General features: G+C 42.1%; 2 protein-coding genes and 1 long non-coding RNA gene across 5 annotated transcripts; 1 reads left to right on the plus strand and 2 right to left on the minus strand.

Annotated features, from left to right (window-relative positions):
- Positions 1-999: 999 nt before the first annotated feature.
- On the minus strand, positions 1000-11442 carry LOC130576148 (uncharacterized). Its single transcript, XR_008965641.1, has 7 exons — positions 11331-11442; positions 10218-10264; positions 9553-9721; positions 6510-6691; positions 5457-5511; positions 3376-3567; positions 1000-2630 (listed from the first exon to the last, which is right to left on the minus strand). It is a non-coding gene; the product is annotated as an uncharacterized LOC130576148 (long non-coding RNA).
- Positions 11443-13918: 2476 nt separating this feature from the next.
- On the minus strand, positions 13919-17531 carry MCAT (malonyl-CoA-acyl carrier protein transacylase). The gene is made up of 4 exons (XM_057370563.1): positions 16918-17531; positions 16735-16822; positions 16240-16457; positions 13919-15982 (listed from the first exon to the last, which is right to left on the minus strand). Exons 1-4 carry the CDS (start codon positions 17359-17361, stop codon positions 15560-15562), a joined length of 1173 nt encoding a protein of 390 aa, XP_057226546.1. The 5' UTR covers positions 17362-17531; the 3' UTR covers positions 13919-15559.
- A 27-nt stretch (positions 17532-17558) lies between these two features.
- TSPO (translocator protein) lies at positions 17559-26939 on the plus strand. Of its 3 annotated transcripts, XM_057370566.1 has the most exons (5): positions 17578-17640; positions 22611-22679; positions 23341-23541; positions 25200-25338; positions 26198-26939. In XM_057370566.1, exons 3-5 carry the CDS (start codon positions 23354-23356, stop codon positions 26372-26374), a joined length of 504 nt encoding a protein of 167 aa, XP_057226549.1. In that variant the 5' UTR covers positions 17578-17640; positions 22611-22679; positions 23341-23353; the 3' UTR covers positions 26375-26939. The 3 variants fall into 3 exon arrangements, with proteins under 3 accessions (XP_057226547.1, XP_057226549.1, XP_057226548.1); XM_057370564.1 differs by lacking the exon at positions 22611-22679 and having other exon boundaries at positions 17559-17640; XM_057370565.1 differs by lacking the exons at positions 17578-17640; positions 22611-22679 and adding an exon at positions 22686-22751.
- Positions 26940-27593: the final 654 nt, after the last annotated feature.

The raw sequence follows: 27593 nt of genomic DNA on the forward strand, positions 1-27593 counted from the left end.
AAAAGGGGCAGTCAGGCACTATCGCCGCCGTGAGTGGCCGGCGCGGGGGGCGCGGGGAGCCCCCTCTGCTTGCTCTGTGCCCGCGGCGCGGCGGGGACTCCGGGCCGAGGTGAGCGGCGGGTCCCGGCGGGACACGGGCGGCGCGGCGGCGCCTTTCCCTTGGGGGGACCGGGGGGACCCGGCCGGGCTCCGGGCAGACCCAGGCTGCTGTCGCGGGGCGCTGCGGGGTACCGAGGGCTGCTGGCGGTGCCGGGACCCGCCGCTTCACCTGCGCGCCCGGCCCCGCGCCATGTCCCGGGACGTTTCCACGGGCAGCACCTTCACTGGCGCTGGCGCCGCAGCATCATCGGCTTCGGGAGGAGGGATCGATGTCWTTTAACAAACGCGGCGGACGGGGGTCCACGCTGTTAGCGGAGCGAGCGGCCGAAGCCGCCGTGCCCGCGGGAGCMGGGAGCGCCCCGGATGCTCAGCCGTGTGCTCTTCCAAAGGATGCTGCAAGCACCCGTGCGCTTTGTRTTGAACTACGGTATTCTAAGCAAATGAGGAGCGGATTGCGTGTACTTTCACTCTTAGCAAAGCAGGAAATAAGCCCTCAAAAAAAGTTCAAGATATATAGCAAAATATGCCWGTGTTAAACATATAAAAATATACCCAAATAAGTAGTTTACTATATCTGTGTACCCTTACAACGATGATATTGATAAAAGGAATAATCTGCTACAGCAGAGGTGGATACAGAAATCTGTACAGCAGTGTATACTCAGTAATGTTTAAGTCATTTCACGAGGAGTGATTTCAGCAGCGTGCTCAGTTCTGTGACTAAACAGATTTCTAGTTGTTAAGTGGAAAGTATTAGCCTGAGATTGCTTCTCAAGGCTGTAGCAGAAAGRTACATGTAACAAGACAGAGTAGATTCCATTGTCATTTTTTGCCACAGGTACATGGACAATGTTGTTTTGAATTAACATATTGTGCGTACAATATTTCTTTTTTCGTTTAATTCATGTCAGTTGAATGAGAGCACAGAGTGTAATGAAGAAGAAATTCAATGTTTACTCAAGGTGTTTGATACCTTCTGATGTCAAAATGTCATCTCTGTAGAAATACTATATCTCTGAAAGAAGAAATTTRACAGAATTTCCTGCTTCACCTGTTTGGTCAGTGTCTGTGGTAGTTATTTTCAATRATTTCTGTATCAATAGGCCATTGACCATAAGACCATTCAGAGCAGACTAAGAAAAACTTAGTGCCCTCAGCTTCTGCAGGGTGAGAGCCTGATGGGCAAAGCAAGAGCTGGTGGGAGTAGAATTGGAACTGTGATCTTGACCCAATACAGGAAGCCTAAATAAAATTGTGAACAGTGGGGCATTTTAATTCTCTATGCTGATGTGCAGAACAAGGACAGCGTAAAATAGTGAGTTAACTTGGAGTTCTTAGACCTACCGTCACACTGTTCTTGGATATCAAGAGTTTCTGTCACCTTCCCAATGTGACAGCAGTAACTAGGATCTCAGAGGCATCACTGGAAGATGACCACAAAAGGTCACAGAAGGTGATGAGTTTTCTGACCACAAGTCCAATAAAGTATCCCTGCTAAATGGGACAGGCTGGAGGTGCAAGGTGACAGTGTGGCTGCTGTGCTGTGCTAWGGGGATGAGATGAGGGAAAATGCAGCTATCCAAAGTGTGCCAACTTTTAAATAATATGAATTATTAAGTTTAAATTTAAAATGTTATTTTATTCATTGAAGCCCAGCATCTGCCTCAGTATTTTCATAGGTTATGACCTTAGTGACCAGCATCGCTGAATTTTACATTTGATAGCAAGGCATGTATCCAGTAATCTGCTTGTTGAGGGTGGCAGCAGGTTCATTGCAGGTACTTCAACATTCAGGTGGATGGGGTGGTTGAACAAGGTCTCTAAGTATATAATTTTTTTTTTCAATTTGATTGAAAGGATTCAAATTTTACTATGTAATTCTATTAATAATTAGGAGGATTGCACAAACWTTTCTGAACACCACCACCAACTTTTCTGTCTGCATCATTATTTYAGGGGTTTTCAAAAAAAAGAAAAATCTAAGACATGAGATTTTGGAATAAATGTAAACAAAGAAACATTTTTCCTTTACTTAATGGTTCATTCACAGATTATTGAACTATATTTGTTGTCATATTTGCCTCCTATAACTTGGCCGTGCAATTCAAGTAACAATTGTAAGCAAATTCTTATTTATTRTATAAGAATCTTGACCTTTTGGTGAGACAGAGGAGTACAAAGGCAGAAGATGTTTTGAAAAGGAAATKTAAATGTTAAAGCAGAATCTTTCTGACTTGATCTAAACCTTAACTCCTTATAAACAATTAGAGCAAAGGGAGATAGGTGGTTCTGTCACAAAAACACGCAAACCAAAACAAATGTGGCAGAATATGTGTGTGGTTTGGGTTTTTTTAATAGAAATAGTTTCTGTGTGGTGTCAATATATTTTTCCCTTCAATGTTCTTAGTGCTTCCCATGAAACCTCTTGGGAATTCAATGTTTAATTTACTAAAAGCAGACACTCCTTGTTTCTTGTTTCAGTTTAGAAGCCATTGAAATATATTTGTGAGCACTGAAGGAATCAGTAGACCCTTTAAGGAAAATAATACTTTGTATTTCATTGCAGACATAACTGTACTATATACTTCTTAAGGGGGAAATATCTTGTTCTCTACAGTCACAGTCTCTATCACAGTAAGAACTGATGCTCTCTGAGTGCTCTAACAGATAACATGCAACTGCTGATGATAYATAAAAATCTTGAGATTCTTGAAGTCTTGACCCAATCAGAGCCCCTYAAACATTTTTGTCAGAGAATGAAGTACAAAATATCAGTACTATAAAAGGTTTACTCCATTTAAAATCTGCTGTATGTATTTCTTTTGCTACCAAGCTTACAGAACTTGCTTAAGGAACACGTTTTTAATGTTTAAATATAATCAAATGCTTAATTCCTATCCTCTTTTGAGGTAAGAGAACCTCCATTGAATTCCCAGAGAAGGCATGTTATCATACTAACTTACTGAGCATAAAACATAAATGAAGTAAAATGTAAGAAGTAGAGTGTGTATTTTGTAGATTTACGAAGTGTCCTTTAATAGCTGTTTGAGGCAATATTAAGRAGTGTTTTGTGTAAACAGTCTTCAAGGTCATTGATGTTAAGCTGTCTGAGAACATGGTATGAGACAAAGAATTAATTTATCTTTGCCCCTTGACCTGGTACTGGTTTAGGAGTTCACCTTGCAGCCTGGGTTAATTTACCTGTGCTATGCCAAAATGAGTAATGATGACTTAACCTCTCATCTTTTAAAATAAACTCAGATGGCTGATGGTTACCTTGTAACATTTTGCCATGAGCTGTGGTGATTCCAAAGGCAGGTTTCCCTGTGAGGGGAGGGTCAGGGATGGGCTGGTGCCCATGAGGTGTGTGCTGCCCACGGCTCACAGAATCTGACCTGCAAGGGAAGAGAGCCAGAGGTYGAGGGCAACTGCTGCTCATCTGACAGAGCTCATAGAAGAGCCCAAAACCTAAAGAAAACAAAACAAAAAAAATGCCTGAGATCTTAAGTAGTGTATCCTTGCTGCATGCCCAATATTCCTGTTTCTCTGAAACCTTAACTAGCTCCTAATCTCCAGTCATTATGTCCAAGACTTGTCCTTGTAAAATAGCACAGAGATTTGTGCTCGCAGCAGTGAGGATGATGTCATGTTTTGAAAGAGGTGGCTATGGATTGGAGATACATATGCAAACAACCAAGCCTTTGTTTGTTTTTCATTTAAATTTAGTTTGCATGGGCACCTGGTAGAATCTGAAACAGTTTGAGATAGGGTTTGATACCATGGGGGTGGAGGACAGGGGTCCTTAATAAATGCCATAAATCCATATTTGTGTACATGGGTGCTAGGAATTTTGAGCCTGAACACTGGAATTAGATTATCAATAGTGGTTTTCTGCTTTCATAACCAGTTTTAGAATGTAGTAAATAATATATTATTATTTATAGCTTTATTGTGTTACATCTGCATAAAATATGTAAGATTGTATGTGTAAGACAAAGTGCACATAAACTGCATAGATAAGTTGTAAAATACACAAGGATAATACAGRATCTATAATTAATGCATTCAGTGCATTGTACTGCAGTATCATTGTGCCTGTCTTAAAAACACAGCAAATCTAATTGAACTGACTACAAGCTAATTTCAGATTCTTTTGTTTTCCCCARTTCACCTGCTGGTCTGCCTGGTTTAGCAATGTTCCTTTTTCAAGATTTTCTGTTCTGTTTTGCTAGGTTAAAAAAATCCCTCACAAATAAAACCACTTGACTATGCAAAGTAAAGACAATGTCAACATGATCTTTCTACTGAAGTGCTTCATTATTCAACCATACTTGTGTTCATAAATTGCTATAATTTCCATCATATAGTTAGGCATTTAGAGAGCAGTTTTTAAAAATTTGGATATAAGCCTCTTTTCATCTGAACATTAAGTATGTATTTGACTTGAAATACATTATTTATTCTGCTGAAGGCATTTCACCATTGAAACTAAGCTTTAAGCTTTACAAGGAAGCTTAAACTTTTTTGATCTGGTTGCTAGTTTGGAAATTATCTCTGCTGCTGGCATGGGGTCCTGCTGATGCCGCCTCAGAGGTTTTGGGAGGATTCAGTTATGATCGTTTACTCTCTGAATCACAAGCAATTACTCACAAACGCATATAACCTCTTTGGTTTCTGTAAACTGAAATCAGTTTGCCTTTTCTTTCTGTAGAAATGAGGGAAAGAAGGAAAGGGTGAGATGGATGGTAGAAGTATAACAAATCCTGCTGTGGAGAACCAGAAGGGCCTGTGGAGTGTGATACATGCTSCTCTTGACCAGCTCTGCACAGGTCCAAACCCGAGGAACAGAACAGMTCCGTATTAATGTAGTGTTTGTGTCCATTTCTACATTATACCTATACACGCAGATTTTAAAAATTATGACAGAAATCAATAAATGGTCTCAAGATAGGTAATTCTCAAGAAGATAATTGCTAAGCTTTGCTTTGAAACTAAATTAGACCCATCCTGTACATCTTCAAGACAGTGGCCCTAGCAGACTGCATTTGCCTCAGTATTGTCCATGCTGTAAAATACATTATAATGCCCCTCCTTKTTGGATGGGCCTTGCATTGAGACCGCTTGGTGGACAAAGCCAACACAYGAGGCTGCAGCTGAGCTGTGAGAGCATGACCCAACAACTACAACAGTGTCTTTTTTAGGATGTGGGAGGAAGGTATTATCATGGTAACAGGTGTGAGGTAGCATATGTTGCACTTTGGGCTTTTGTTTGGTATTGTATGGTTTGTTTACATGTCTGAGTTCTGTACTGCGTTGACTTATTATAGGTCTTTTTCAGGACACAGTTTTCAACTCACACAGATATAGACATTTCCGTTATATGGTCCCACGAATGTGAAACTAGCACTGAGTCTAGAAACGAAGAAGAGGAAAAAAGAGAAAAAGAAAATACCTTTTTTTAGTACTTTTTTCCCCTCACTGTGTCATTGTGAAAGCTAAAAATAGTTAGTAATACATGTGCAGGAGACAGCTGACTTTTTATACTTGGTCTTACTACATTTTATCCACTATAATACTTGTTTCACTAGATAACATCTAACAACTTTACAAGATGTGAAGAAACACAATTAATACATTTCCATTGGTACCCACAGGCTACAGGAGTACACCACTACATCCTTAGATGTTTACTTTGTACGTGTGAACCCAACAGTTGGGTTGTTTAACCTCCAAAAGTCCAACACTGCGTGCTTTGTTTCTCTATGCAGCCTACTGAGATTAACTGCATCCAGAGAACTGACACTTTAAATGTCCAAGGGAATACTTCAGCATCCCTGGGATCCTCCAAACATTGCTCTGCTATTCCCAGTTTCTCATTCATGGATCTACCGGATACCTTGGAGCTCCTGCCTGAGCTCTGGTGGAGTTCTCAAACCAAGAGCTGCCCTGGGTCACCCAGTCCGTACTGCTGTAGTGTCACATTGGACCTTGCAYCAAAAAGGGACAGGCATGCACTTGTGGGAATGTGATCAGCCCTTGGCCACCACTGCACCCAGTAACCCACTGGTCTAGATGTTCCCCTGGGAAATGGAAGAGTCCTTCAAGTATCTGCTCCARTGAAAATGGACTGTTTTAAAGTGATACAGCTTCACTCCGGAGTGTGTATGAAGCCTTGGCAGCTGATTAGAGCTACAAAGTCTTTGGGGTGACTGGGTACCTGGAAATCAGGTATGGTGCTGGAATGCACATAGTTCCTCTATGGACATCACCCTTTTTTCCCTGATTTTTTCAGATGGAGGAGAGAGACACACAGCAACAGAACAAGGCATCTTTTGAAACAAATCTACACCTAAAACTCCTAGTTCTTTTTTTAAGAAGATTATCTGAATTAAATAAGCCTTTTCACTCACCTGTAAAATATGTTCAGATAGGTGTTCCTTTGTAAGGAAGGCTGCAGTATTTCCTCTCAKAGGGTTGGGTCACGCAACTCTGCTCACAGTTGTTTCAATAAAATTCAGAAGACGTGATCCCAGCTTCTCTTTRTCACTGCTAAACTACACAGCTCTTCAKAACTCTGAATATATAAAAAATCCTAGATTACAAACATCTTTGTGAGTAAAGCAGAARTGCTACAAATAGAAGGAAAAATACAGGAGATGAAACTACAAACTGTTACAAACACATAATGTCACCAGCTGACACTAGTCTGCAGCGTGCTTTTCTCCAGCCCCATCAAACTTCAGTAAGAGGATCCTACACTTCTGTAAAACAAGTATATTTTCATTTCTTTAGTATCACATTTTTGTGAGTTTGCTTATGCAGTAATGTATACACATTATTATGAATAATTTTGYTTTGTGGAAAACGTAAACTTCATCTAAATATTGAAAGAAGATCACAAAGGCCCTAATGTCCTACCAAGTATAATAAAAATTTACAAGACTGCAGCAATGTGGCAAACCAAGTTCACACCAAGCAGCATTGTGACATTGCCTTTTGCTCAGTTTAGTTTGATTTCTGAGAATATTTTGTTTGAGTTTTATTCATTTGACCTGCTGAGTGTGTGTTTAAAATGAGAAAGAAATCCAGCCAGCAGAACTCCCCTTTGTTCTGTCCAGGATTATTCCATCACCCAAAGGGATCATGTTTTTCATGATGGAGCCAGGAAGCAAAGAAACCATAAAAAAAGCTGACCAAAACCAATGCCAGACAAAACCARAGCATCTCCAGAAAGTTGTAATTAAGTTCATCATCAGGCAGAGCCTTCCACTGCAGCAAATATCCCAGGGGCAGAAGTGTTRCCTGCCCAAGGGCATGTGTAGTTTGGAATACTCACTGTCTACAGCTCTGATGTTTTTTCCCTTGATAAACCAAACAAAACAATCCTAATGACTACAAAAACATCAGCTCTGCTCTCCATACACTGCTCTCTGTTTTCCAAACACTTGTGCATTATTACACACAAGCCACGTGTGCTGAAACCTATTAAATTTTGCTATTCATTTCATGGAGAAGACAATCCCCTCCTTGGAGGTGCATATGCAGAAGAGCCTGGGTACTGGCTGTGAATAAATTTCCCATTGTACAAGTAGGCAACTCCACTGATTTTAGTTGTTCCTRCTGTCTGCTCTTCCATATGAAAGGCTATTAATGGGTTTAAATCTTTGTTTTATTCTGTTTCTGTGATGAGTTGCTTGCAATTTMCATGGTGGTGGCCTCCAGCTGAAGATGTGTAAACTTGGACTTGAATTAAAGACTTAGGGAAACCTGTTCAAGTTTGTTTTAGATACTTTGCTGCCTGGGGATCTCCATGGGTTAGAGTGATTTAATGTCAGGCAGGTTGTTGYAAACAATCTAGGAAAGTATCTTGTACTAAGTGGAACTACTGAGAAACTATACTTGTCTGCACTAGTTATATTTATCGAGATTTTCCGATTTCTAYGTTGTTTTGAGCCAATATAAAATAGCAGCCATCTAAACACTGCATGTATGAATTGCTGGACATCTGTTGGTCACTGAAACTTTCCTTTGCTCTCAAAATAGTTATCTTAGCAGCACTCGTGTTCTGACTGGAGAAAAAGAGTATCTTTAAGAGTGCTTTACAYAATTTTCATACTGAAAAGACATTGCATAATATGAAGCCATGAGGTTTTCTTTCATGACTTGTTGCAGAGTAAGATGTCTCAAATAAGGAGAATCCCCAGGCACTTTGTCCTYTCCAGCTACACCAATGGAGCACCAGAAGATGAAATCTACAGTAACCTCCAAACAATTCCAGACACCACAGAGCAAATGGAGTTTGATATCAGGTATCACACTACATTAATACWCCTTCTGTCCTCCCCAAGTACAAAGCACCAGGCTTTCCAGAAAAGTGATAAGCCAAATAATTATAGTGCATATTACTGGAAATGGAATAGATGCAAGTGTAGATAACCTGTAGTGCTTAACACTGACTGTTCAAGATTATGCTGCATTAAATGTCTGTAAGTTTTAATCTTGCACAGGGACACAGATGTGGCTCTTCATTAGAGACCCACCTGTTACAGCAAGCAGCTGAAGAAGCCATTTTTACATAATTCTCCAGGCGCCACTTAAAACAAACTAGTAGTGCTGCTTTGGGTCTTTCTTAATCCCATATATAYGTTTTTCCAGTAAAAGAGTCAGGGGTTGTCTTTCTCCCCATCTGTGAAAATTCCTGTCTGTGGTTCTCTTGGGTTTGGTTGGTTTTTTTTTTTTTTGGGTTGATGGACTGACCAAACCAAGCCCAAGTATTTTTTCAAGCAGACTCTAGAATTAAGCTCTTAAGACCACTAACTATTCAGCAGATCTCATAAACAGATCTCAGCAGAAATGCAAGTGAAAAATGTATATTCATATTATTTGTTTACCAAAACAAAACATGTGTCTAAGAGAAGCTGAATTGAATTGGAAATTTTCGTCAGGGAAACATAACCAGTTTTTGGCATCAACATTGCCACAGATGTTGTTCAAATATCTTTATGTCCCAAGACCTCTCTGAAAGCCTTAAGGTTTTGGTCAGTTCATACCCAGCCACCACCCAGTAGCTGGAGACCCACACTGCATAGTGGAACTCACTGGAGTAAATCTGTTGGATGAAAAAGCCAACACTTCTGTAAGATTAAATATTTTGAAAGGTTTGAAGGGAAGGTTGTTTCAATATTTTAACCTGGGTGAGGGGAGGGAGGGAGCAGGACAAACAAAAATCCCAAAGCAGGATTCTATTGTCTTGTATAAAGAAGCACCTAAAGAACCAACATATTTAGTTAAAAGTGCAAAATGTATAGCTTTTAATGAAAACATCAAAACCCTTCTTATGTATGGGCATAAGATGTGTTATTAATAAACCCACAAATAACAGGAAACAAAAACCCTGTAACATTCCCCTTTTGCATGCCCAGATTATCCCAAGTGTTGGGGGAATAATGGTACCTGACATTTGCAGAGTGCTTTTAAAGAATTGCTGTTGCAGGGTTCTCCTCTAACGTGCACATCCTGACTGCTTTGCAGCTTAGCTACTCAGGTTGGCCATCAGCTGGCTCTGATTGGGGATGAATTTAACAGGAGGTACCACAGGACATTAGAAGAAACACTGCTTCACCTGGCAAGAGTGTAAGTTATGTTATTGGCAGGTCCTTTTAAAAATCCTGTTAGATAAAAAAGAATGTTCCTATACACAAAAGAAAAAAATGTATTGCTATTACTGCTGCATCATACAGAACCTAGAAAAGCAAAACAGATGCTTTTACAAGGAAAAGCTTTGTAATAATGTATATAGTGAATTGTTTCCACAGACTATAGCCATTTAAAGTCAAAAGACCTGAATACTTTCTTGCTGTTTAAAATTCCTCAGAGGCACAGTAGCTTTAGACATGACTTTTAACACAATTGAGTGGTGAGAGGCTTGCAGCCCAGTGTGGGATTAACATGTTACTGCATGTGCAATAACCTCCCCATGCTCATMCAAGGAAACATGGCTGGACTAGTTTGAACTGCCTGCTGTGAGCTGAAGGGTTGTCCTGCATAGTTATTAACTGACATGCAGCAGTGTCCCAACATAAGATCCTCAGCCGTGTCTGAACCCCCAGGTACTCTACCTTATTTTCTCCTTGCTTCTGGGAGAGGATGGTCACTCACTGCAGACCTACCAGAAAATGTGGTTCAATTACAGCTGTATGACAAATGTAACATAACATAACATAACATAACATAACATAACATAGCATAACATAATGTATGGACATAACATATATATATATACTCCTTCTACCTCATTACAGCTGGATTCAGAGAGCCTGTAGCATTGCTATGTCAGTCCTGTATTGCTGTCCTGATTCATCAGGGATAAACAGCTCTCATCAGGTCATGCTCTTCTAAGTTTGAAACAACTGCAAAGATTGTCACTTATTCACTTAATTCTGAAACTAAATTATCTTTAGATTTCAAAGGTCTTAATTCTAAATATTTTGAGAAATATACATGTACACATACACTTTCAGGAAGGAATACACTAAMCGTTTTTGTTTGGGTTTGGCTTTGTTTTGGTTGGCTGGGTTTTGTTTCCTAAACTTTGTATTTTATTAGCCACTTTTTAGAATAAATTTTCTCTCCTAATGCTTTCTCTGTTTTGTTTAAATCATCAGGGCTGCTATCCATGTTTTCCAGACATGGAATGTTATTAAAAGTGTTACAAGAAGCTTTGGAAATGTTTTGAACAGTAACTGGACAAAGTGGATCATTGGCCATGGAGGCTGGGTATGCCGTTTGTCTTTTCTCCCACCGTTTTTTTTGGCAAGTAGTCAACAGTAACACCTGACTCCCTTGTAATGTCAGTGAGTGAAGCATATAATGTGGATTTAGGTTGGGGTTTATCCCTYAGTTTATTGGTGCCTCCTGAATGCTCTGGTTTTTTCTGTTTAGGCTGAAGTTTCTCATTTAAAAAGAAGGGTTTTAAGAGGCTGCTGCCTAAATCCCACACAGGTCCCCGGGTTCCATTCAGAGGGGAGGCATCTGCCACTATTGAATGCTAGAAGGGTCTCCCTGGGGAGATGAGCTGAGCTACTGCCAKTAGTGTTTACCCAGAGAAGCGAGGAGGGTTCTTTAGTGGCTGGATCTGACCCTGCCACAGCAGCAGTCTCAGCCACCAGCAAAATTGAACCCCTCTGCATTTCTGCACCAGAATTGGACYGCGCTCTCAAGTCCACACTGACCTCCCACAAAGGCACTCTTTTAGTTTTTTGCACCATCTTCTTGCTGCTTGTTATCTCCAATTACCATCTTCTTTCTTCCCACAGGCTTGCAGGCTTCCTTTTAGGTGCCTCTGCCAGAAGCTGGTGCCTGCAGCTTTGCTTGTTGCTGCCTTTTGGTGGGCCATGACTCATGGACTGTAGAATTAACACACAGAATTACAAGAGAGGTCATTGCTGGACACTGACCAACATCATTAACACCCTAGTGGTGGCAGCTGGTTTGTTTTTCAAATTTACACTGATAAAAATCTCTTTCATATTTAAAACCTAGGCTAGTGCTGGGTCACTGCTGTTTCATATCTTTTTTTTAAGAAAAAACCGTATAAATAAGGAGGTTGTTGCTGGTTAACTGCCTGACTTGCTGGTTTTGACATGTGACTCCAGGCGATTAGAAAGTCTATCTTTTTTGTGTTTATTTTAATGCAATATAAAGTGTCTATTTCCTATAAATGAGTTTATTAAAGAAATTCTGGATATGAGGAAGACTGAAGGTATGCTGGACATCCTTTAAATTTTAACACTGTCAAAGCAATAGTAAAGATTAAAACCATGATACTTTTTAAAAATTAAATTGTTGCTTGAAAACTTTTGCACTATTGTCTTCTTTATTTTCCAAGACTCTGCTATCACACATTAAAGGCAATATGTTCTGCCCCTTTTCAAAGTAAAAGAATGAGCTGCCCAGAACAAAACCCCAAGAATTTGATGGAATTCTGAGAAGGGTTTTTTTAAGAGGYTGCAGGTCTTTTTGCAGGCCATGTGCTTGGGGGGAATAGAAGCCTAAAGGGAACATGAGCACAGCTTTCAGGATCAACATGGTCAAGGTGTCACCCTCCCGGACTCCACGGGTGGCAAGTAACGCACAGTTGGGTTTTTCCTCTCTTAACAACTCCCAGTCATGTCCAGTTATTCTCTATCCGGGGTATCTATCTCCCCTACTCTTTCCTGTTGAGGCTGGTTTTCACCGTATCCAGCTGTAGACTCTCTCAGCGAGAGAAAATGAAAGTGCATCTCTGTGGTTTGGGTATTCCCCTCAGCACAGGGGATGCCTGCATCTTGCCCAGACAAGCAACTAYTACCCATAGCCTATTTTTGAAACAGGAAAATACAATACTCACTGGATTTGTGATCYAAGCACTCAGAAGTTGGAGTTTCAAATTCAAGTCTCTGCCTTAAAGCACACAAAGAATTTAAGCCCCTCTTGTAGTTMGTGAAGACAAATGCCAAAGCAAATAAAATTTAAGTGTGTTGAGGAACATGATTCCTTTCTTTAATGAAGGGTGCCTAAATCCCATTATGATCCTAACTGCCCATCTCAAAAAACTTTTCCGGGAAAAAGGAACATGAAACTCCACTAGACTATTTCACTTGACCATTTCATGCAAAGGACTTTGAAATACCTTTGAACAACTTGAAATGYGGAGCAAAAGGAAAGCATGTAAAGAAGGAATGGAAAGGGTGATGGCTTCAGTRTACCCCAAAAGTTCAAGCAGCAGCACACATTCCAAATAAACCTTTTTTCAAAATGCTCTCAAGATAAATAATCTTTATGCACARAGGAGCAATGATGAACAGGAGACTGATGCACTGCCTATTTCATCCAAGAACTGTGCAGGGTGACTGCTTTTTTCCACTSTTGTAATCCATAATGTAAGGTTTTGAATCACAAGAGAGAGGAATTTCATCATCCAGCATGTATGGAGCAAAACACAGTCTTGAGAAATATAAAATTCAATCACACCAAAGAAACAAATGAAACACAAACAGCATCCAAAGCAACACCAATCAGCATCAACACCAATACTAACTGGAGTACCAGAGAGCAGTGCCAGGCTCCTCTCTCGCCTATGGAGCACAGTCAGTTAATCCTTTAGTCACAGCCCCACAGTCTGACTCAGGAGACCCAAAGCTAATTCTGTTTTTTACTGCACACTTCCTCATATAACAGCATTTACGGCACTTGATTTTCTTCCACATCCTGTTTCTGCTTGTTCACAGGCGAAGGAGCCACACTAGTTTTTCACATATTAAACATTAATTTTCCCGAAGCAGAGGGGATAGGTGAGCAAACACATTAAAGAAATGCATGGAGATCCAGGGTTCTTAATTATCTGGCCACTCTGTGCCCAGGCACAGGCAGGTGTTACCAAGCACACGAGGTTCGGTTGTGCTGACAGGCATCACACTAAATCAAGCCCTGAACGCCCTCAATACAGAGGTACGAAGACTCCATCACACTTTCTCTGCTCCTAGAAATTGCAACATCAGCACAAGAGCACGATACCCTTTGACTTCTAGTCTTGGAGACACAAAGTTCTCTAAACTTYGGAGCAGCCTCGGCTCACTTGCTGCTCAGAAGAAAAGCAAATACCCCACAGCGGTGATTGGGTCCTTCTTCCCACTAAGTAAACAAGGCCCACAAGATTGGAATGCTTTTAGGATACAGACTTCCCTTCAGCATTCTGCAGCTGACAAAGGTGTGAAGGTTATCTAATGGTCTGCAAACAAAAAATTTCTAGCATGGTTTTACCAAAGAGCTTTAATTCCAAGCAAAAAGTACAACAAAGTGAAATGGGGGGGGAAGAAAAGAAAAAACTTATGGCAAGAATAGTACAAATACAAAAATGTTTCTAACATTTTCAGCGAAGTTTAATAATTAAAAAGAGTCCAGAAATTTAAAGCACTAAAATTAATGCCACCAACACACCATGCTTAGTTCCAACTAACATAAAAGCTGGTTTGAAAGTCACTTGCATTTGTTCTTGCAAGACATGGTCAGAAACTTCTAACACAGCATAATCCAGTGTTTAATAATATGAATGGGATTTAGTTGCAATAATCTAACCAATAATTCTAACTGAAAACTATGGTATGCTTTACCGAATAATTAACACCTTACCTGTGATGCAGGATCCTTCACTGAAATAATTTTCTTTACAGTAATTCCACCCCATAATCATCAGCCTCTAACAGTCCAATGGGAAAGCTGACAAATTCTTCAGTATTTTACTAACTGTTAATGTTTACACATGGTAAAAGTGGAATTTGTACTGCAAGAGCAGTCCACGAAAGAACTGTTCAATAACAGTCCACTTAGCAATGATAATCAAGGCCAGTGTTTTTAATTCACTCTCCCTTTCATAAATGTGAAATTACAGAATGAGTGATACTGTATTAGGAAGTTCTCCTGCATTTCAGAATACATTATTGAAGGCATGGTCAGTCACTTGACTTAAGTAATATATCCTAAATTTTTCCTATACATCTGTAAATGTATAAGGAAATAAAATACAGCACTGAAATACCAAAATACAAATGGGAACCGGGAAGCTCTTTTCAGGAGGGTTCGGGGCAACCCTGCTGCTCTCCAGCTCATCATTTCCTGCTGCCAGGAAATGCACATAATAATTTTGTTAAGCTTTTTTTTTCCAGTTAACATTTCTTGTATAACTTAGTACAAACAGTGTGGCACTGGAAAACTGGAGTGAAAGTTACTTACATCCCCATGTAGACAGAGCCAATAATGATGCACCCCAAAGCATAAAAATAGCAAGAAAAACTTCATAGTTTATTTATAGTTTAACTTTAGGAAAATAATTTTTCTAGTAACATCTTCTGCCTTACCCAGCTGCTACCTGGCAATTATGGATACAAAATAAGAGAATTTTACATAGATGAACATCCCACAAAGTCAGCTGAGTTASAAAACAGGAATATCAACACACTGAAAGCAGTATCAACAAATGGCTCCTTTAAATGCACCCTCAAGCCCAGAACAAAGTCCTSCACAACTTGGAACCAACAGCCTGGTACTACCCCTGCATTCCTGCAGAAGATCCCTGCACCCCACAGTCACGGCTACCAACTGTAACTTGAATCCACACCCAAAAAACACCCCCCAAAAAAACACCAAACCAAAAAAACAGAGAGGGAAAGATGCTTGCAGGATTGAGGCTGAACAATGCTATTTGGCCTGTTTGTGGATAGCTTTGCAGTCCCAAAACAGATGGAAGAGCCAAACTTTGCTCTCCCCTTCCACACCTGAGGAACTCAAAGGAAAATGTTCATTGCAATTAYGCAAATAGTGCTCCTTATGACATGAGAAGCCAAGAATGTTTAAGACTTCCTCTTTTGGGAGCATGTTTTAAATCAGAAAAAATAAGTTGTGTGGGTTTTTCTCAAAATGTTAGTTAAATTTCCGCTGTTTCCTCATCTTCCAGATCATCTACATGTTTATATTGTTTCCAGGCCTTTAAATTGCACTGTTTGAGAATGGCTCCCAGTTGATTCCCGGGCCCTACTTCATAGGTGTAAGGAAATTCCGTTCCTTGCTTTCTTTCGTACACTGAGTGCATGGTCTGCTCCCACAGAACTGGTGACACCACCTGCTTCACTAACAGCTTCTGAATGTGCTTTGAGTGCATGTACTTTTTGCCATCAACATTGGAATACACACAGAGCAGTGGTTTCTGAATCTCAATCGATTTTAAGACTTCAGCCAAAGGCTCTACTGCTGGTTCCATAAGTCTGGTATGAAAAGCCCCACTGACTGGAAGCATTTTTGCACGCTTAAAATAATATTTTCGGGCATTCTCCTGCAAAAACTCCAAAGCCTATAAAAGAGAGAGAGAAGTGAGTCTTGCACAACAAAGATTTTCTCAGCCACCCCACATCAGACTTGCTGTGATAAAGGGACTCCTTTCCCTACCCAACAACTGAACACATGCTGGGAAAAAAMCCCACAGATAAAATACTTTTATTTGGACAAACTAAGGCTATAGATAACACCCACAGAAAAGTGCAAAGTAAAATTTTTWAAAAAAGTGAAATACTCAGTTCAACTGAAGGAATAGTTATTCTGAAGCAATACCTTTAAGTGTCCTGCAATGACTCTGCTGTCTGGAAACAAATAATTTGAAACTGTGCACACGGGGTTCTCTATACCCAGCGATTCACAGTGTTTACGGGCTTCCAGGCAGGCAAATTTATAATTTGCCTCTCGCCGACCGATAACCGAGAGCATTCCACTGGGAACAGCTTCCGACGCCTTTTGCATGGCTTCGGCGCGCACTTTCACCGCGTACAGCGCTATGGAGAGAAACAAGAGATGCTGGGTGAATGGGAGCGCGGGCACCTGCGCGCAAGAAACGGCAGTTGTGCACTCTTGTGGAACGTCAATGCTTTTAATGCTGGATTACACATGTTAAAACGAACAGGGGAAGTAGAAAGTAAAATTCTTCCTCTAATTAAAAAAACAAACAAACAAACAACGTGAGGGACACAGTGATGACAGGCAATGCTTTGCAAACAGCACGGGCCCGGGGTGAGAGATCCTAGCAGGGAGTTCCGCACTTCCACCAGGCACCTTCGGCAAAGTCCAGGGCTCCAGCGAAGACCAGCGCCGCGAACTCCCCCACGCTGTAGCCGGCGGCCGCCACGCAGCGCTCCACCACCTGCGGGGACAGAGCCGAGCGGCGCCTCAGCCGCACCGCGGGACAGGCCCGAGGCGCCGCCACCCGACCCCGGCCCGGCCCCCCGCGCCCCTCACTTCAGGCTGCTGGTGGTTGAGCTTCTCCACGGCGGCCAGGGAGGCGACGAACACGGCGGGCTGGCAGTGCTGGGTGCGGTCCAGCGCGTCCCGCGGCCCCTCCAGGCAGAGGGAGAGCAGGTCGTAGCCCAGCACCTTCTCGGCCAGGCGGTACATGTCCCGCACGCCGGGGTAGCGCTGCAGCCCGCGGCACATTCCCACGAACTGGCTGCCCTGCCCGGGGAAGAGCAGCACCGTGCCCTCCCGGGGGCACCGCCACTCCCGCCTCACCGCCGCCTCGCCCGGCTCCTCGGCCTCCACCGAGCTCTGCAGGAGGTCGCTCAGGGTCGCCGCCGGGTCCCCAGCGCCGGGGCGGGAGCTGCCCCACCGCCGCACAGCGCCGCGGAGGCCGCCGCGCCCGCTGCAGCCACCAAGCCGCCATGGCGCCGCGGCCCAGCCGCCCATGGCCGYCGCCCGGGAACGGGCGTTGCCACGGGAACGGGGCGGCCCCGCCCGGCAGCCGCTGCCGAGCCGGGCGCCGGCAGAGGGGACGGAAAGGAGGGAGGGAAATCGGTCGAGCCGCCCCGGCGCTCGCCGCCCTGAGCCGGGTCCGTGCCAGGCGCCTCCGCCTGCCCAGAGCCGAGAGCCCGCCCCGGGGCGGGGAGCCCGCGCGGCCCCGGGGGCGGTGCTTCCTTCTCCCGGCAGAGCAGGCGCGACCGGCAGCGGCAGCAGCGTGGAGAGGAGGTAACGCCGGTGCTGCCCTTGGCATGGCGAAGATGGGACGGGGAGCTCTAGGGGGGAATGCAGCTCCTGAACGGGGCCCGGCTGCCTCTCCGGAGGGGCCGCCYGACCCCGCCCCAGCCCCCGCGAGGGTCCCGGCGCTCCTGGAGCTCTGCCGCCGCCGGGACCGTCCTCGGTTCTGTCGCGGGTTGGCAGAGCAGGGTGAGGGGGGCCATCCCGCTTCCTGCAGCCGGCGATAGCCCCGTGCCGGCCAGCTGGGATCCCACCGGGCAGGACGGGACAGGCGGCGCTGGATGGAGACGGGCGGGGCGCGACAGTGCCGCCGCTCACGAGCCGAGAGGACTTGGGCAAACACTCAGGGCTTTTCCATGCCGCTGTTTAATGTGGAAAATATATTTTAAAACAAAAAAACGAACCAAGTTAGGAGGCTTATTAATAATTTTTATCCGGCAAATGAGTTTTTCAGTGGTTCACGGCCGTCTGTGCGCGCACGCCCGAAAGGCAGAACCTGTTCCTCGAGTCTCACCGGGAGCGGCGGCTCTGCCGCGYACACGGGGTACATTCGCTCTCCCCCCCGTGTTTTCGTGGTGCTATTTAACTAAAAGTATCTTCCTTCAGTGTCGCTGAGGAACATTTCTTAAAAGGTGAAAGAAAGGGCTTTGGTTTTAATGCTGAGTTTTTAAGTAATGCTTATAAATCAGCACAAAAYGCACCGTGATATGAGTTGACCGTTTAGTGGTAAGATTATTTTTTAAAAAGTGAAAGTTGCTATACCGGAGTTGCAATTGTGTAACGACTTTGCATCACGTAAGGTTATGAAACAGTATCAAGCATTGAGTCAGAGCAGCTCAGTAAAAGAGACTGTTAGTAGAGCTTGGGAAGAGGAAAATGTGTCACAATAGCAAGAAATTATGTTGACTTTTGATTTGGGCCTTTGATTTGAAAGCATCACAGTGAGCAGATTTTTCTCTTTTCTGTTCTCTCTGCTGTGTTACTTTGTGACTTCCTCCATGCTTATCAGCCTCCAGGTAAAATACTTGGAAAAGCCATTGTACTTCTCAAGGTAGCTGAAATATATGGGCAGTAACATAGGAGATATGACATGTATGTGACCACATCCCAGCCTGTGGCTGCCTCCACCTGTAACATAAGTGTCAATGAGAAGAGACTGAGCAGTTAATGGCAAATTATCCCAGCAAAGATTTTGCTCCAGTACCCTTTCAGTTCCCAGTATGTGAATAAATCACAGATGTGTTTGCACAAYATGTGCTCTGCCACTTTGAAAGAAGTGTACCCTGGGCAGTGAGATTTTTTTKTTTTCATCTCTGCACCTTGCATTATACTCTTAAATAAATATCATAGTTTTATTTTTAATTCTAAATACTATATAATAATATTATAAGCATATACACTTGTTAGATATTTATATTCTATTTATATTCTATAACATTCATTATTTGAAATGTCTCTATTACTTGAGATTAGATAGCAAAGCTCACTGCTTTTTTTTTTCTTGTGGTAACTGTATTCTTTGTCATAGACTGTGACATAACTTTGATTTTGGTGTTGCAGCTACCCAGGAGTTAAAACCACAATGAGCATAAACAGTTTATGATTATAAATTAAATATGTTATCCTTAATTCTTTAGAGAGCTATCTCACAAAGATGCCTTTTCCCTGGGGAAAAGCTTGTATGCTGCCTCTCAGAACTGGGCAGAGCCTTACTCGCCTTCTCATCCTCTACCATACATTTTTTTTTGAAGGCAGATATCTGTCTTGGGGACCCCCAAGGGGCACAGCTTTGTCAGTCCATCTCCAAATAGAGGGCACAAGGAACCCCAGGGCTGTGAGGGTGATTTAGTCCCGCTGAGGGATTTTCCTTTGTGTTTTTAATGCGATTTTTAAGCCTCATGTGATTGGGTAGCCAGCCCTAAGTGGCACAAGAATGGAACTCGTCAAAAGTTTTATCAGCACAGGGGTTTAAGAAAACGTGATGAAAGCAATTCTCCTTTCCTACCTTCCTTGTTCCTGCTGGCAGAGCTCTCCCTGCAAGTGCCCCAAGGAGGGAAAGGCACCCACCTGTCTTTCAGAGACCTCCTCAAGGCAAAGAAGTGGTGTAGTTCAATTTKCATCAGGCTGAAGCAAGTCAGCTGCTCTGTCATGATATATCTAATCCCACCCACAGAGCACCCCATCCCTTTCTTCGGGTGCACCGTGTTTTATTCAGAGGACACAAAGTTTCTGTTAGTTTTTTCTTCACTTTAGGCCACTATAGAAAAACAACAAAAAGAGAGACAGCCATTAGGTAACAAATTCAACTATTGGGGCTTCTCCCCCTTAATTTATCCTTTACCTTTATGTAGCTGGAACCAACTTTGGGTAAGTCAGATGTTTTTAAATACCTAGAGAAATTATTCTAATGTGCCAAACAAAGTGGCCTACTGCAGTCCTCACTACACTGCTGAAACTGCCTGAAGTCACACTAGGGCTAAACAGAAAATGGGCAGGATGATGAAAATTATGTTGCAGGTCAAAGATAAGAGAGGAAAAGAAGTAAACAAGTTAAGTGTGTGTGAGAAGAAAATATTTCCAACCGTGGTGATTCTTAGAGGCAGGTATCTGCTGGGCATGCTGCATTATCTTCCAGACATCCAGTGTTCTTCAGCAWGAAAATAAGGGTGCAAGAATATTGTGCAACTCGCCCTGGAGCTGGGATATGATCAGGAAAGTAGTTATCATTGTTAGGTTGAGTAATACTGCTGCAGCCAGCGGGTCTGTGTTAGCAAATCTGTGGTGTGTAAGTTCTCACCAAGTAATTTCAGAGCATCTGCTATACACTGAAAGGAAGGCTGAGCTGATGAACCTCTGTGATTACATTAATTTTAGAAAATGTACAGGGTGTTCTGTAAACATTGCACAGCTCTTTTGCTGCACAGGCAAACAAAGACTGCAGCACTGGCCAATGCACAGACTCTCCAGTGCATCCTTGCCTTTTACTCATTCTCTTAAGACCTACATCAGGTAACCAAAGAGAGATGGACAGGGCTTCTTCCATAATCAACTAATGCTGTTTTTCAAGTTAACAGTGCTTTTTATGGAAAATTGATACTAGTATTTAATTTCTTGGGAATGAAAATACAGGAACTCCCACTGCTAATGGACAGCCATGGGCTACTAGGCAGCTGTGGTCTTGCTGCCAGCACATGTTGCTTTATGGTTTCATCCCTCTTTCTCCTTGCAAGACAGAGTATTTTGCCACACTTGGGAAATCCTGAGAGATACTATTAGGAAATATAGCACATAATTGTTAGTAGCAATAGTACTTAAAAGACTGGGACACCAACATTCAATTCCAGCTGCTACATTCAAGCTCTTCACTTTGATGTTCTCTCCTTTGCTGTTCATGAGTGACTTCACTTTTCTTGATTTTTTTCTTTGTGCCTTCCCTGTTTCTATTTGCCTTCTTGGTTTTCTTTCTCTTAACACTAAAGAATTATTTCAGTGTTCTTCCTCCAACATGCATGGGTACAGATGTATAGCTGCATCATTTATTCACTGACGATTGTAATGGAGTAGTATTGTTTCAGTTTTATAGTATTTAGCACTTTCAGCTTACAAAACATTTTCAGACTTGCTCCCTGGGGGAAGCTGACAGAACCCCTGATAAAGTTCGGTTGCTGAACACTGCGAAGAAACCACCCTTATATTATGAACATCCAAATAAARCATTAACCCCCTTTGGGTTCTTACTTTCAAAAAAATAGTATTTGGCAGCTGTGCTGGAGTTGCACAGATCATAGCATGTGTGGAGAGCTAAGCCTGGCCTCTCTATAGCAGAGCAAAAGCAACAGGGTTAAAAATTAGCAAGATCTTTTTAACTTAACTTAACCTTATTATTAAATTTCTATCTCAACCTTTGGAAATTACTCATCGGAAGGCAACCAAAGAGAATCATTGTGCTCAGACCTCTTGTTCCCATCATACCTGGTTGCTCTGACACATGGCAATTGCTTCACATCTGAGTAAATGCAGAGCCTTTCACACTGGTCAGTAGKGATGACAAGTAGTGTACACAGCAACTGAGAGCTTCCTTGGGAGATAACTGYACAGATCTAAGTGCAGAGGACAGGGGAACTTCTCTGCTCAATTCAAGATGCTTTCTCATAAGTAGAATCCATTTRGTAGGAAGTATGGCAGCAATGACCACAGCAAAGAACTCTGCAGTTTTTTCCTCCCTCYCTTGAACATCCTCCACCCAAGACCAAACTGATCCTATCATAGCAAAGTACCACATCACTCTCCTCCTTCTCCCCAGCCTGAGTTTTGAATTCTTCCTTGCTTAATTTTTTTCACCCATTCAGTCTTTTGTTCTGTTTTTGACCTTGATTTGTATCTCTTTAATGGTTTTGTCTGCTGCCTTTTTWATGTGTATTTCTATTCACTGCCAACTTCCCCAAGCCCACAGTCCAGGCCTATCTGCCCTGTCTTGTTTACTCCTCACCTTCCTCATCCTGCATGTCTTGCCTCCATGCTCTCAGCTTACCTTCAAAACTCTGCTCTGCTTCTATCACCAGGATTTCTCTTGATCCCATGCAAACTGGATTGTGGTCCTAGCACTGAAATCTTGCCATCTGTGAGGCTGTATGGGCAAAGCCCCGAGTGCAGGGACAAAAACCATAATGCAMGAGCTCCCTTGCTGCCCAAGCTTACACCTGATCTCCAAACAGAAATCTATGGGGTCAGAACTGTGACAATGCAACATCATCTGTGCCATTTCCTATTGGTTTAAGCACATCTGTTACAAGTAGGATTTCCTCTTCCCCACTCCCTGCTTCCTCATCCTAGCACTCATGACYAGCAATAGAAGGTCTGAAATCCAGGGAAAGACAACAGTCAAGACAGTATCAATATGGCACATTTTTCTAACAAGCCTCTGAAATGCTCACTGATCTCAAACTTTACTTTCTCTCCAGGGCCTTCCGCAGTTGCCCTTTCCCCACTGCTGCAATCTCTTGAAACATAATCTCTCTCCYGCATAAAAGGTGAACAGGAATTGGGTATATTTGCCTACTGTATATCTGRAAAAACATCTTTCAGTTCTGCCCTCTTTTATGGTAGGTCTAATGTTTACATTTCAGTAAACTAAGCACAGCTCTTCTGTAGTATTTGGCTTTTGGCCAGAAAATGTGCAATGAAGGCTTTTCCTCCTTCCTTGCTTGCTGTTTTTCCTGCTGCTTGTACCCTAAATAAAGGAGCATGGCCTAGCAGAGCAAGGCATKACTTAGCCCTACTTCTGCAGGCTAATATCATGGGCTTGGCAGCTACAATTACTGCAACTGATTGAATGTTGYATGAAAGAGCCAAAGATGTGCTCCCATCCAGTTCTCCCTCCTTGTTTTACAAAACATCATTTAAGTACTTACCTTATCCTTGTCCTCCATGGTGTTTATTTTCCAAGGCARTTTCTCAAGTGTCCTCTATTGATTCACATCCCTCTGACTCCCACTGAACATCCTGCAGACAACACAGAACATTATTTTGCTTGAGCACAGGAAAGCACATGCTCTTTTCTTATTTGGCTCTGCCATTTTACTGAGGCTATGGGCTTTTTGGTGAATACAGGAATACACACTTCTTACTGCATGGAAACTTTTGCAGTTGCACTTTAAAACTGCTCTCAGTCAATGTTTGGTTTTGTTTCAGATTTGCTGTCTCAATGGAAGTGGTACCAGCTTGGGCCCCAGCAGTAGGTTTCACACTCCTGCCCCATGCAGGAGGATTTTTAGGAAGCAGTATAACCAAAAAGGAAATCCCAACATGGTATGAAACTCTACAGAAGCCATCCTGGTGTCCACCTAACTGGGTGTTTGCTCCTGTTTGGGGAACTCTCTATACATCTATGGGGTATGTTTTTCACATTGTATYAAGGCACTTATCTGATCTCAAACTTGCTTTTTGTATCATGCTGGAGCAGAGAACTATGACTGTACTCCTGTGGTTGTATGTTTGTAAGAAAYTGTGTCAAGCTGCCTCTTTAACAGGTAAAAACAGGTCTTGGGAGTTGTGTGTGGGTTTAATAGGACATTTTGCATGCAGAAGTATCCACACCAGAAGCAGGAGCTTGAGAAGCTGCCATTAAGTTGCTTTCCTCATTCATTCTGAGGGGAAGAACTTGCCAAGCKGGAAACAGTGGAGCAAGGAAACACTGGGACAGAATTCTTCTAAGTATGTCTTCCAGTAGTTTAGGGAAAACTAGAAAAAATAAAGAAGGGGGGAAATTAGAATAGAGCTGTTCTAACAGAGCTCAATAATACAATGGATGAAACTGAATGCTAGACTGGCACTCCAACATTCTCTCATTTTGCTTTCATTTTCTTTCCAGGAAAACTTTGTAATTTTTATAGCCTTATGTCCCGTCCCTCCCCACCAGTAATCTCTTATCTTTCTGCTCTTACAGACTCTACTTTTTAACTTACTTAAGTGTAATACTTGCATATTTCAAGAGTTAGCATTTGAATGAGATCATTACTGGCCTGTGAATARAAACATGCCTTTTATCAAGGAGAAAAGATGTGGGTGGCTTTCCCAACTTCCTTCAAGTTGATTGCACAATCTGTGACCCTGTGTCTGGATTCCTCATCACAAATCCGRGTAGTAGCTTAAATACCCTAGCAGAATCAGTATAATGAGATGGATGGTCTTGGTTAAGTATAATACATCTAAGCCCAGTGAAAAGATCATGCTTAGGAGCAGGCTTTTCTTCTCTAATCCATCATGCACACACATTCCTTGAATGAACAAGACATTTCATTCCTCCACAATCTCTTGAATGTATGGAAAGCAATAAATAACTAAAAGTAAGATTTAATAAGCTTATCTTCCTTTCTTGACATTTAGCTTCCTCGATTTGTACATCATGATCTTGGTCTGAAGTTTAAGTTAGATGCATGAACATATGCAAGTCCACACTGTGCTCTGGAACTCAYTTAGAAAACTTAAGTTTCTAATGCTTACCCTGCCCTCCCTTTGCTTTAATAATTCTCTGCAATCAAACTGCCAAGATACCAAAGCTGCATTGTTCAGTCCCTGTGAAAGTAATGGCCTATGAAAGTAATAAAAGGGTTTCCTCCTGCTCCCCATACTCAGCTTTGCTTTGGGATCCCACTCAATACCACTTATTTCATCCACTTAAAGAGTGGAGTTTAATTTTTAGAATTTTTAAAGTACCATGTCCCAGTAACCAAAACAAAGTTTCTTCACTATTTGCATCTTAGACATGTTTCCATTTCAACATGTCTTTTAAGACTGAAATGCAGTGGGTTATCTGCTCCTATGCACTTAGAAGTGAGAACTCTTAGCATGACTGGAAATTTTTCTCTCCATGTTGTTATCCAGAGCAGCTGATCAAGCCTGTGCTGTCAGTTACTCTGCCAAGTAGTGCCTGGATATCTAAATTTTCCAACCTAATCTGTACCCTAGCACCGAAGTTATTTCATTTGATCAAAAATGTGTGGTAGCTTTAAGCAGTGTAGTGAATTACACTTACTTTTTATTTTCTATAGATACGGCTCCTACCTGGTGTGGAAGGAACTGGGGGGCTTCAATGAAAAGTCAGTGGTTCCTCTGGGTCTATATGCAGGGAACCTGGCATTAAACTGGGCATGGACTCCAATATTTTTTGGAGCTCACAAAATGGGATGGGTAAGTGTAAAACTAAGTTTCTTAATCAAAGGCTCCAACTCTTACTTAMAAGGTACCAACATGGAAGGTTTGTGTCATAATCTTTTCTCCCTGAGAATGGCCCTGAGTACAGAATATGGCTTGCAGAAATTTTCTAAAATTATCTTTAATGCATGCCAGCAGCCACCTGAAAGAATTTACAGATCTAGACTATTGTTAAATGGATACATTTCAAGCAGCTCTTTCTGCCAGCCTTTGGTAAGAGCTTTGTGTGACTAGAAAATGCAAACATTTGTGCCTTACTGTAATTCCCAGGTCTTTCTGGGAAACCGCAGTGAGAAGAAGCTTATTGCATTATTCAGTGATCAACACCCACTTTAGAAAAGATTAATTTTCTGCAGTTCTCTTAAGAGAAATAGCCTGTCTCAAAAATAAGAGCTGGTAATAAAAAAATAAAATATTTTCCTGGTTCTCTAGATGTACATGCAGTGCTGTAACAGGGAAAGACTCGGCAATCCATCACAGATTCAGTCACACCTCATCTTTTCAGGTGGCAATGGTGACATGAACAAACTGGACAAGTCTGCTTGCTCCAAGTCACACTGGGAAGTGTCTCACTGCCCACTAAAGAGGGTATGGGTGAGAGAGACTTAATTTTCCCTCTGCTCCCACCTGTACTGTTGTATTGTTTTATGACTTGAAGTGATTCATAGCTCTTATCACAGCAGGAATCTATAATCTTTTCCTGCTGGCTGGTTTTCTGAGAAGGATTTAACTCAGAGAGATAGAACAGGTGCCASAGCTAGGTGGAAGGAGTGGACTGTGGAGTAAAGGAAATGCAAGGAGTGAAAACAACACTTAACCACATTCTGTGTTTCAGGGGTTGGTGACTCTCCTGCTCACAACTGGTACAGCAACAGCTACAGCTGCTTCCTGGTACAACATCAACAAAACAGCAGCTTATTTGATGGTTCCTTATTTAGCTTGGCTAAGCTTGGCTTCTGCACTCAATTATCGGATCTGGAAGGACAATCGCAACAAGGAAAAACCTGAATAAGCAGTTTTCAGCCAAAACCATTTTTTTCTCAATAGGTTTTTTTATATAAAATTATGGCCTTATTTTATTTTTATCTGAACTACTTCTACCATTAGTTTTCTAATTAGAAGTTGACAAAACAAATACACCTTTATTAGGCAACCCACAAGGGGTTGAATTTCTGATTGGGTTTTACAGCAAACTAAAAGTCCTGATTGGAAAGTACTGGTGCCCTATAACAGCATTATATGCTACATGACAACAGCATTTTAACTGTTACCAGAAGAAAGCAGGAACTCAAACTCCCTTATATTCAGAACAAGAAATCCAGCCACACACTAACAGAGTTTCCAGAATGGTGTCCCAAACAGTGACAGGCATAATTGTGGCATGAATCTTCTGTTTACCACTAGGCACAGCGCTTTAGTGCTATGATGTGTCCCACTAGAGCTACCAGGTATTTGTCTTCTGGTCAGTGTACTCCAGAAATGTTTAAGAAGAGCTCTTTTTAACAATTTGTGCCTTCCACTTTGAAGAACTGTATATTCTAGTGTCAGACAAATGCATTAAATTACATGTAAACTTACTAACCTTGTTCCTTGCTGGTATCATTTTGGAATTGTTTCGAGCATAAGAATACTGAAGGCAGCAGGATGCTTTAGCCTCAAAAACGGTCTTTTAATCTCTTCTCTTCACCTTTGCAATGCCAAGACAAACCAGGAAATTCAGAGCACCTGTGAAGAAACTGTGAGAACCCAGTCACAACATTTCTTTAATCACATTTATGTAAGAAGTCCAAACAAGTTCTGGTTTCCCTGAGAAGGAAGTCAACATGGTGTGAGGATCACTTCTGGCTATGCAAGACCAGTCTCCCTTCTGCTCACCTGCACAGTGGATTTTCTGAAGTCACAGATGATTTATTTCTCCAGCCTATGAGCAGTCAGTGGAACAAAGCAATTTTCTGCAGACCAACCTGAAATAGCTCAAAATATTCCTGTATGCTCCTAATCATTTGGGATAATGTGTTGCATGTTTGCAAACCTTGAAGAAAGGTTTAGAACAYTTGCAGTTACAAAATTATGTACTTTCTTCTCAAGCACATCCAAATTGCTGCAGAATAGCTTAAGTAACTACCACCCACAGAATACATATATCAGGACAGACGGCAGATTTTTTTGCAACTTGAACATAAAATTGTTACATTTCAGCAAGTGACCCTGCACAGAGGAAAGATCAGGAA

Source organism: Malurus melanocephalus, unplaced genomic scaffold, assembly GCF_030028575.1.
Source record: "Malurus melanocephalus ecotype Western Australia unplaced genomic scaffold, MMel_1.1 scaffold_128, whole genome shotgun sequence".
NCBI lineage: Eukaryota > Metazoa > Chordata > Aves > Passeriformes > Maluridae > Malurus > Malurus melanocephalus.

What these genes read in the sequence shown, in the direction of transcription:
- TSPO (XM_057370564.1), top strand. Translation starts at nt 23,354, where the DNA reads ATGGAAGTGGTACCAGCTTGGGCCCCAGCAGTAGGTTTCACACTCCTG. An exon ending in ACTCTCTATACATCTATGGG is followed by an intron (nt 23,542 to 25,199) that starts GTATGTTTTTCA and finishes TATTTTCTATAG; the next exon opens with ATACGGCTCCTACCTGGTGT. An exon ending in GAGCTCACAAAATGGGATGG is followed by an intron (nt 25,339 to 26,197) that starts GTAAGTGTAAAA and finishes TCTGTGTTTCAG; the next exon opens with GGGTTGGTGACTCTCCTGCT.
- MCAT (XM_057370563.1), bottom strand. Translation starts at nt 17,361, where the DNA reads ATGGGCGGCTGGGCCGCGGCGCCATGGCGGCTTGGTGGCTGCAGCGGG. An exon ending in AGCCCTGGACTTTGCCGAAG is followed by an intron (nt 16,458 to 16,734) that starts GTGCCTGGTGGA and finishes TTCTCTCCATAG; the next exon opens with CGCTGTACGCGGTGAAAGTG. An exon ending in TCATTGCAGGACACTTAAAG is followed by an intron (nt 15,983 to 16,239) that starts GTATTGCTTCAG and finishes TCTCTTTTATAG; the next exon opens with GCTTTGGAGTTTTTGCAGGA.